General features: G+C 44.8%; 1 protein-coding gene across 1 annotated transcript in view; it reads right to left on the minus strand.

The window, feature by feature from the left end:
* The window catches only part of plekhh1 (pleckstrin homology domain containing, family H (with MyTH4 domain) member 1), a gene marked incomplete at both ends in the record, with an annotated part of 36,925 nt that overhangs the window by 19,360 nt on the left and 7,565 nt on the right, over window positions 1-10,000 (minus strand). Inside the window, 6 exons of the mRNA XM_080849883.1 lie at window positions 187-575; window positions 951-1,109; window positions 1,453-1,534; window positions 5,668-5,751; window positions 7,626-7,775; window positions 8,018-8,080. Of these exons, the coding sequence (XP_080706009.1) occupies window positions 187-575; window positions 951-1,109; window positions 1,453-1,534; window positions 5,668-5,751; window positions 7,626-7,775; window positions 8,018-8,080 (927 nt within the window). The remainder of the gene's footprint in view (window positions 1-186; window positions 576-950; window positions 1,110-1,452; window positions 1,535-5,667; window positions 5,752-7,625; window positions 7,776-8,017; window positions 8,081-10,000) is intronic.

Here is a 10,000-nt window from a genome sequence, read left to right on the forward strand (position 1 = left end):
AAGAGAGAGAGAGCGAGAGTGAGAGAAAGAGACAGAGAGAGAAAGAGAGAGAGAGCAAGAGTGAGAGAGAGAGAGAGAAAGAGACAAAGAGAGAAAGAGAGAGAGAGCGAGAGTGAGAGAGAGCGAGAGAGAGAGAGAGAGAAAGAGAAAGAGAGAGAGAGAGAGAGAGAGAGAGAGAGACAGCACCTTGGGCAGGGTCATGCTGGTGCCCACGGGCAGGGAGAAGGAGGTGCCGACGGCCGAGCGCAGGGGCCCGGCGAGGGCAGCCGCCTGGGCCTCCAGGGGGAGGAGCAGCAGGGCGGCCTGGGGGTTCTCATAGGCGGAGGAGGAGGAAGAAGAGGTGGAGGAGGAGGAGGTGGAAGAGGAGGAGCGCAGGCGCTGCAGGCGGAACTTGCTGTTGAGCTCGTCCGACGAGTGGTCCCGGCTGGGGGGCTCCACCGCATTGCCGGTGCTGGGAGTGGCGCCGACGACCCCTCGGCCTCGGCCCTGAGTGGCACTGTCTGCCATCTTGGATGCAGTCATCTTGTCCACAGGTGAAGAGCTGTCAGTCACCTCCAAGGCTTTCTTCTTTGCTTCTACATGACAACAAGGGGCCACAGACAAAAGGTTAGGAAATTGCTTTTGATTAATTGATGAATATGAATTATGTAATAAAATCCCCAGCTTCAAACATTGTATTATTCTGGCAACGTCTACTACAGAGCCTTAAAAGGCAATTTCTTCAAGTCTAAAATCCCAGCGTGCCATTTCAGTTTCAGTTTCAGTTTGTTTATTTGATGAAGAGGGGCAGTGTACATTAATAAACATTAAAATGTAAATGCACCCAATTGTAGCCAAAAGGCTAGTTCCCATTGGAAGTCTCCCTGCCAGAGTGATAATGGCTAAACAACTTGAAAAGGCATTATCATATATATAAAACGTGGCTAGGAAAAGAGGAAGTGGTACGGCACCTGTAGCGTAGCCTCCTGAGGGGGTGTGCCTCCAGCCTTCCTCCAGAGCGGGCGGCGTACCAGGGCAGCTGGGCGGGTAGAGCGGGCTGGAGGGCACCAGGTGGGCATCAAGGCTGGGAGACAAGGGGGCAGTGGGGGAGGAGGGTCCCTCCTGGAGCACTTTACAAAACAACACAGAGAAATAAAATCAGGAGGAAAAGGACTGGGTCACGATTCTGAGAGAGGGAGATACACAGTCAGGGAGGGCAGAGAGAGAGAGAGAGAGATAGAGAGAGAGAGAAAAAGAAAGAAAGAGAGGAAGAGAGAGAAAGAGAGAGAGAGAGGGGGAGAGAGCGAGAGAGATAGAGAGAGAGAGCGGGAGCAAGAGAGAGAGAAAGAGAGAGATAGAAAGAGAGAGAGAGCGAGAGAGAGAGATAGAAAGAGAGAGAGTGGAAGAGAGAGAGAGAGTGCATGGCCTGTCATCTTAGGGCTTTGACCTTGAAGCATGGGTCCATCCACTTACATTGCAGTTTGTCCTGGAGGTTGAGGATCTGTTCCGCCTGCTTGAGGTTCGCCAGCTTCTGCTGCTGGTTCTCCATCTCCATCTGCACACATTGGTTATGTAATATGACTCCATTTTGACATGAGTTCAATATTACCTATCAGGCCTAGTTCCACTAGTAGAAAAACAGCATTATGCACCCCTCAAAAAGGCCCAACGGGAACTCAAGTCAATGATGGAATTCCTCTCCACTGAAAAATATTTAAACTTAATAATAATAATAATAATTCGTTTTTCTATAGCGCTTTTCTAGTACCCAAAGACGCTACATAAGGCAAGCAAACAAGACAACAGAAAAATAAGAAAGACAACAGATCAAACAAAAAACAAACAGACAGAAACAAGTTAGAAATATAGCTGCAAGCAGCGATGGCGGTTTCCTCCTCCAGACATTGCGAACCAGGGAAAAATGTATTTTTGTGACAATTTGTCACTGTATAGAAAAATCCATGCTGCAGACTTGCCAATGGGATATGATATTTCAAATGCATTACTTTGAAGATCCTCAAGGGCCATGGCTTCAAGCTAAGAGTGAGAAGGGGTGTGGTCATCCCTAAATTTCCTTAAACGTTGTGTGTGTGTGCTTGCGCGTGTCAAAGGAGCCTGTCCCTGTCCCTGTGTGTGTGTGTGTGTGTGTGTGTGTGTGAGAGAGAGAATCTGGAGCACACACGCGCGCAAGACCAGAGGGGCAGGAGCAGAGAGGCAGACTTGAGGAACACCCTAGCAATTAGCCAAGCATGCGTATTTCAAATATTCACCAAAAATCTACTTTTCATCTTACAGTCAACTTTTTTTCAGATTTGTGTTCTAAACACTCTCAAGTGTCTTCACATGAACTTGTGATTGAATCAGAGTATGACTTTTTGACCTGTTGATGTGTAAAGCATTATTTTAGCGTTAACAATGTATCCAATTTGCTTTATATCAGTCATTTTTGAAGATATGAAGTTGCCTTTGCACATGGGAACATGTTGTAGTGTCTTCCAGTGACATATCAAGTTTGGTGTTGATTTCACAAAGATTTGCCAAGATATGACTTCACTTCCTGTTTGGCGACTTTTCAGCTGAATTTGAGTGGCTGTACCGGACAAACGGTTGTGAGGATCAAAATTCTTTCCATAACTTTTGTGAGGCTAGGTCTGAAGATTATCTCTGGTGATTTTGAAGAAGATTTGCCAAAAATTGTAGGAGGAGAAGGCTTTCAAAGGTTTTTGATAAAACCGGAAATAGCGGAAAATCTATGTAACCGGAAATTGACGCCATAGGGTGTGTTTAATTCGTCTTGATCCAGGGAATCCATTGGTACCTCATTTTTGAAAATCGGTGATACGGTTCAAAAGTTGCGTGTGTTACAAAAGTCCAACTTTGACCTGTTGGTGGCGCTAGAGTGGTGTAATGAGAGCCATGAAACTTGGTGTGAATGAAGAAGGGACTGTCCTTAATGAGTGTGCCAAATTTCACAAAAAGTTACCATATGGTTCTAGGGGCTGCCATTGACTCCCATGGTACTAACATAATAAGAAAGCCTACAATAACAATAGGTTACCTCCTACCGGAGGAAACCTAAATATAGCTGCAAGCAGCGATGGCGGTTTCCTCCTTCAAACATTGCGAACCAGGGAAAAATGAATTTTTGTGACAATTTGTCATTGTATAGAAAGATCCATGCTGCAGACTTGCCAATGGGATATTACATTTCAAATGCATTACTTTGAAGATCCTCAAGGGCCATGGCTTCAAGCTAAGAGTGAGAAGGGGTGTGGTCATCCCTACATTTCCTTTAATGTTGTGTGCGTGTGCTTCAAAGGAGCCTGTCAGTGTGTGTGTGTGTGTGTGTGTGTGTGTGTGTGTGTGTGTGTGTGTGTGAGAGAGAGAGAGAATCTGGAGCACACACGCGCAAAGCAGCAGAGAGAGAGAGTCCTTCTACTGAAAATCACCCTAGAAATTAGCCAAGCATGCCTATTTCAAATATTCACCAAAAATCTACTTTTCATCTTACAGTCAATTTTTTTTCAGATTTGTGTTCTAAACATTCTCAAGTGTCTTCACATGAACTTGTGATTCAATCAGAGTATCACTTTTTGACCTGTTGATGTGTAAAGCATTGTTTAAGCGTTAACAATTTATCCAATTTGCTTTATATCAATCATTTTTGAAGATATGAAGTTGCCTTTGAACATGGCAACATGTTGTAGTGTCTGCCAGTGACATATCAAGTTTGGTGTTGATTTGTCAAAGATTTGCCAAGATATGACTTCACTTCCTGTTTGGCGACTTTTCTGCTGAATTTGAGTTGCTGTACCGGACAAACGGTTGTGAGGATAAAAATTCTGTTGATAACTTTTGTGAGGCTAGGTCTGAAGATCATCTCAGGAGATTTTGAAGAAGATTTGCCAAAAATTGTAGGAGGAGAAAGCTTTCAAAGGTTTTTGATAAAACCGGAAATAGCGGAAAATCTATATAACCGGAAATTGACGCCATTGGGTGGCTTTAATTCGTCTTGATCCAGGGAATCCAATGGTACCTCATTTTTGAAAATCGGTCATACGGTTCAAAAGTTGTGTGTGTTACAAAAGTCCAACTTTGACCTGTTGGTGGCGCTAGAGTGGTGTAATTAGAGCCATGAAACTTGGTGAGAATGAAGAAGGGACTGTCCTTAATGAGTGTGCCAAATTTCACAAAAAGTTACCATATGGTTCTAGGGGCTGCCATTGACTCCCATGGTACTAACATAATAAGAAAGCCTACAAATATAGCTGCAAGCAGCGATGGCGGTTTCCTCCTCCAGACATTGCAAACCAAATGTATTTTTGTGACAATTTGTCATGTATAGAAAGATCCATGCTGCAGACTTGCCAATGGGATATTACATTTCAAATGCATTACTTTGAAGATCCTCAAGGGCCATGGCTTCAAGCTAAGAGTGAGAAGGGGTGTGGTCATCCCTACATTTCCTTAAATGTTGTGTGTGTGTGCTTGTGCGTGTCAAAGGAGCCTGTCCCTGTGTGTGTGTGTGTGTGTGTGTGTGTGTGTGTGTGTGTGTGAGAGAGAGAGAGAGAATCTGGAGCACACACGCGCAAAGGAGCAGAGAGAGAGAGAGAGACCTTCTACCGAAAATCACCCTAGAAATTAGCCAAGCATGCATGTTTCAAATATTCACCAAAAATCCACTTTTCATCTTACAGTCAACTTTTTTTCAGATTTGTATACTTAACATTCTCAAGTGTCTTCACATGAACTTGTGATTGAATCAGAGTATCACTTTTTGACCTGTTGATGTGTAAAGAATTATTTTAGCGTTAACAATGTATCCAATTTGCTTTATATCAATAATTTTTGAAGATATGAAATTGCCTTTTCACATGGGAACATGTTGTAGTGTCTTCCAGTGACATATCAAGTTTGGTGTTGATTTCACAAAGATTAGCCAAGATATGACTTCACTTCCTGTTTGGCGACTTTTCAGCTGAATTTGAGTGGCTGTACCGGACAAACGGTTGTGAGGATCAAAATTCTGTTTACAACTTTTGTGAGGCTAGGTCTGAAGATCATCTCTGGTGATTTTGATGAAGATTTGCCAAAAATTGTAGGAGGAGTAGGCTTTCAAAGGTTTTTGATAAAACCGGAAATAGCAGAAAATCTATATAACCGGAAATTGACGCCATAGGGTGTGTTTAATTCGTCTTGATCCAGGGAATCCATTGGTACCTCATTTTTGAAAATCGGTCATACGGTTCAAAAGTTGCGTGTGTTACAAAAGTCCAACTTTGACCTGTTGGTGGCGCTAGAGTGGTGTAATGAGAGCCATGAAACTTGGTGTGAATGAAGAAGGGACTGTCCTTAATGAGTGTGCCAAATTTCACAAAAAGTTACCATATGGTTCTATGGGCTGCCATTGACTCCCATTGCAGCAACATAATAAGAAAGCCTACAATAACAATAGGTTACCTCCTACCGGAGGAAACCTAAAAAAAGAAAACTGAACATAAGAGTCTTAAAGTGGAGGGGAGGGAGCAGGGGAATTCAGGTGAAGGCGAGGTTGAAAAGGTGAGTCTTGAGGGACTGTTTAAAAAGTGTTACTTACAGCTTATAGCAGGAACAAGTACATATATTAAGTAGCAGCCTGTATGTTCCTATGGAACCAGGCAAAATGAAATGGATTGGGCACAACCTTACCTCTCGTAACTTAAAAGTGACCCAGTCTTTGATCTTGGAGGCTTTTTCTTCAATGATCTTCGCCTCCTGGGCTCGAAGCATATTCTGCAAAAAGAACTTAAGTTTAGCGGGTCTTCAGCAGTCTACTCCTTATTAAGTTGTAAAAAACTGTACAAGAGGAAAAAGAAATAAGCAAAATAGATCTTTGGGTGACTTTGTGGAATTATATAAATATTGATGATGGACGGTCCTGAGAAACTCACTACATTTAGTCTATAAAGACTAAATTTAGTCAATGAAGACTAAGGGCCCTATCTTGCACCCAGCGCAATTGACATTGTCACCGACGCATGTGTCATTCCTATCTTGCACCCGGCGCACAGCGCGATTTTCCCTCAAGAGGCGCGCTTCGAAATGAACTTGCGTCGACATGGGCGGGGGCGGAACAGAGAAGGCGTTTCTCTGGCGCAAGTGGTATTTTGCAGTTTCAAAACAACGCCGTGCGCCGTGCGCCATTGACCAAAAAAAAGCTGGTCTAATGTGAGGCGCAATGTCTAAAGTCTGTAACGCGTATTCAGAACGCTATTTTAAGGGCGCATGTGCTTGCCCGCACAGTATAGGACCTGTAGGCTACACTTTACTTCTGTCGTCTTCACGAGAGATTTACACCAATTGTTTGGCAAGCCATATATAATTACAAGGAAAATAAAGTATTTACCACATGAGGAAATCATTGTGATATCCGTATCCAAGACATTTAAAAACTAGGCATACATCTAGCGTACACAATTGACCCAAATGATTCAGGTCAATTGAAGCTGCGTGACATTTGATTTATTGTATGGCTTTGTTGCATTTATTTAATGCCAGTATTATTATAAATCTTGTAAACTCATCTCTGTGTATGTGGACTTTATTTATGTACCTTGGGTTTGGTCAGCTGGTGCACTGGCTTGGGTGCCGATTTCCATGCCCCCAAATCCCTGCACGCTCTCAGGCGTGAGGGTAGACGTGGCGATGTCCTCTGCTGCCGTCAGATCCTGGGTCGAGGCAGATCCACCTCCCGTGAAGGCACGAGAACGTGTGTTACCTGCCAGCTTGGATGTCCCACGTCTCCGGACGTCATTATAGCGTTTTCGGCAACGTTTTCGGGTGCCCCGTTGCAGAAACAATCACGGCAATATCTTGACATGCTTGCTTGACTTTGCTTACTTTTGGAGGGTTTCTCGCATCCCCATATATATCTATCTCCCGGCTTTTTACAAAGCCATACAATAAATCAAATGTCACGCAGCTTCAATTAACCTGAATCATTTGGGTCAATGTGTAGGCTACATGTATGCTTATTTTTAAAATATCTTGGATATGGATATCACAATGATTTCCTCAAGTGGTAAATACTTTATTTTCCTTGTAATTATATATGGCTTGCCAAAAAATTGGTGTAAATGTCACGTCGGTCACCTCGGCTGTGAACTTCTCCGGTCTTCCACCAGGTAATTCCGCCATCAAAATAACAAGCCGCTATGGACTATGCGCTTCTCGCTCTTAAAGGGAATGTGAAATGACGCTCGGATTGGTTTATTGCGTATTACGCCCAAACCACACCTATGGCTGAGTAACCTCCTTTGGACCAACCCTTTTGACACTTGCGCTGGACGCAAGTGTGTTTTTTCCGCCGTTAAAATAGCAACTGCGCCATAGAGCCGCCCACACAGCTACTTGCGCTTGGCGCCGTCCTACTTGCGTTTCTGATCGGCAAGATAGGGCCCTAAATGTGTTTTTTTATTTCTCATCATACCAATTTATTATCGTTTCCATCCTCCAAAGCCGACAGACTGTGTGTGTGGAGCTTCTACCCCTGGGCTATGATTTCGACTTCAACAGTAAATCCAGAAAGTTCTATGAATGTCCACACTTATCCTCCCTAACTCATCTTGTCCATCTTTCTTCCTCTCTCTCCTCTGTTCTCTCCATACCTGCTTCTCCAGCTGTGCCTCCAGCTGCTTGATCACGCCATCTCTGTCCTGCACCTGATTGGTCAGCTCTTGAAGCCTCAGGCACAGGGAGTTCTCTGATTCGCTGGGCTGCACATTGGCTGATTTCAGTTTCTCTTCCATCAAGCGCACCTAAAGCAGATCACATTAAAAGACTCAGTCAGAAACTCTTCACATTCTAGTGGTTTACAGAGGCCTCTTCAGCTCCTCATGCATTCATTTTGTGTGTGTGTGTGTGTGTGTATGTGTGTGTGTGTGTGTGTGTGTGTGTGTGTGTGTGTGTGTGTGTATGTGTGTGTGTCTGTGTGTGTGTGTTTATGTGTGTATGTGTGTGTGTGTGTGTGTGTGTGTGTGTGTGTGTGTGCATAGTGTACCTGTTTCTCTGCAGTCTCTGCTCGCTGGTCGGCCTCTGTCACTCTAATCTCCAGCTCCTGCATCTGTTCAGGACAAAGAGTTTGCAAAGCAGCTCAAAGGGATCAGTAGCTGAGGTACAAATTCAGAATGATGCCAAATACCCCAGACACGTATCCCAGACATCTCAGCTTTACACGTATCTCAGACATCTCAGCTTTACACATATCCCAGACATCTCAGCTTTACACATATCCCAGACATCTTAGCTTCACACATATCCCAGACATCTCAGCTTTACACATATCCCAGACATCTTAGCTTCACACATATCCCAGACATCTCAGCTTTACACATATCCCAGACATCTCAGCTTTACACGTATCTCAGACATCTCAGCTTTACACATATCCCAGACATCTCAGCTTTACACATATCCCAGACATCTTAGCTTCACACATATCCCAGACATCTCAGCTTTACACATATCCCAGACATCTTAGCTTCACACATATCCCAGACATCTCAGCTTTACACATATCCCAGACATCTTAGCTTCACACATATCCCAGACATCTCAGCTTTACACATATCCCAGACATCTCAGCTTCACACATATCCCAGACATCTCAGCTTTACACGTATCCCAGACATCTCAGCTTTACACGTATCCCAGACATCTCAGCTTTACACGTATCCCAGACATCTCAGCTTTACACGTATCCCAGAAATCTCAGCTTTGGTTCACATTTCCACACTTTCCATGAACACGCTGCAGCTGTGATGCCATTCCCAGCCTAACAAACACACACAAGCACACGCACACGCACACGCACACACTCACACACACACACACACACACACACTCTCACACACACACACACACACACACACACACACACACACACACACACACACACAGCCTCATCATGTGGTAAACAGCACACACACTGAGAGAATCAGTTCCATGGTGTGTATGTAGCCTAGGACTCAGAGCAAGCTATCTCCTGTAGGACATCAACCCATCCATGTCACCCAACCTGGACACCGTGTTTCTTTCAGAACATGTGTCATGTTATGACAGGTGAGTAAAGAGAGAAGAGCACTAGGTGAGGTCTCAGACAGGTGAGTACAGAGAGTAGAGCACTAGGTGAGGTCTCAGACAGGTGAGTACAGAGAGTAGAGCACTAGGTGAGGTCTCAGACAGGTGAGAGGAGTAGAGCACTAGGTGAGGTCTCAGACAGGTGAGTACAGAGAGAAGAGCACTAGGTGAGGTCTCAGACAGGTGAGTACAGAGAGTAGAGCACTAGGTGAGGTCTCAGACAGGTGAGAGTAGAGCACTAGGTGAGGTCTCAGACAGGTGAGTAAAGAGAGAAGAGCACTAGGTGAGGTCTCAGACAGGTGAGTACAGAGAGTAGAGCACTAGGTGAGGTCTCAGACAGGTGAGAGTAGAGCACTAGGTGAGGTCTCAGACAGGTGAGTAAAGAGAGAAGAGCACTAGGTGAGGTCTCAGACAGGTGAGTACAGAGAGTAGAGCACTAGGTGAGGTCTCAGACAGGTGAGTACAGAGAGTAGAGCACTAGGTGAGGTCTCAGACAGGTGAGTACAGAGAGTAGAGCACTAGGTGAGGTCTCAGACAGGTGAGTACAGAGAGTAGAGCACTAGGTGAGGTCTCAGACAGGTGAGAGGAGTAGAGCACTAGGTGAGGTCTCAGACAGGTGAGTACAGAGAGTAGAGCACTAGGTGAGGTCTCAGACAGGTGAGTACAGAGAGAAGAGCACTAGGTGAGGTCTCAGACAGGTGAGTACAGAGAGAAGAGCACTAGGTGAGGTCTCAGACAGGTGAATACAGAGAGTAGAGCACTACGTGAGGTCTCAGACAGGTGAGTACAGAGAGTAGAGCACTAGGTGAGGTCTCAGACAGGTGAGTACAGAGAGTAGAGCACTAGGTGAGGTCTCAGACAGGTGAGTACAGAGAGTAGAGCACTAGGTGAGGTCTCAGACAGG

This window comes from Sprattus sprattus, assembly GCF_963457725.1.
Source record: "Sprattus sprattus genome assembly, chromosome: 13".
Lineage (NCBI taxonomy): Eukaryota > Metazoa > Chordata > Actinopteri > Clupeiformes > Clupeidae > Sprattus > Sprattus sprattus.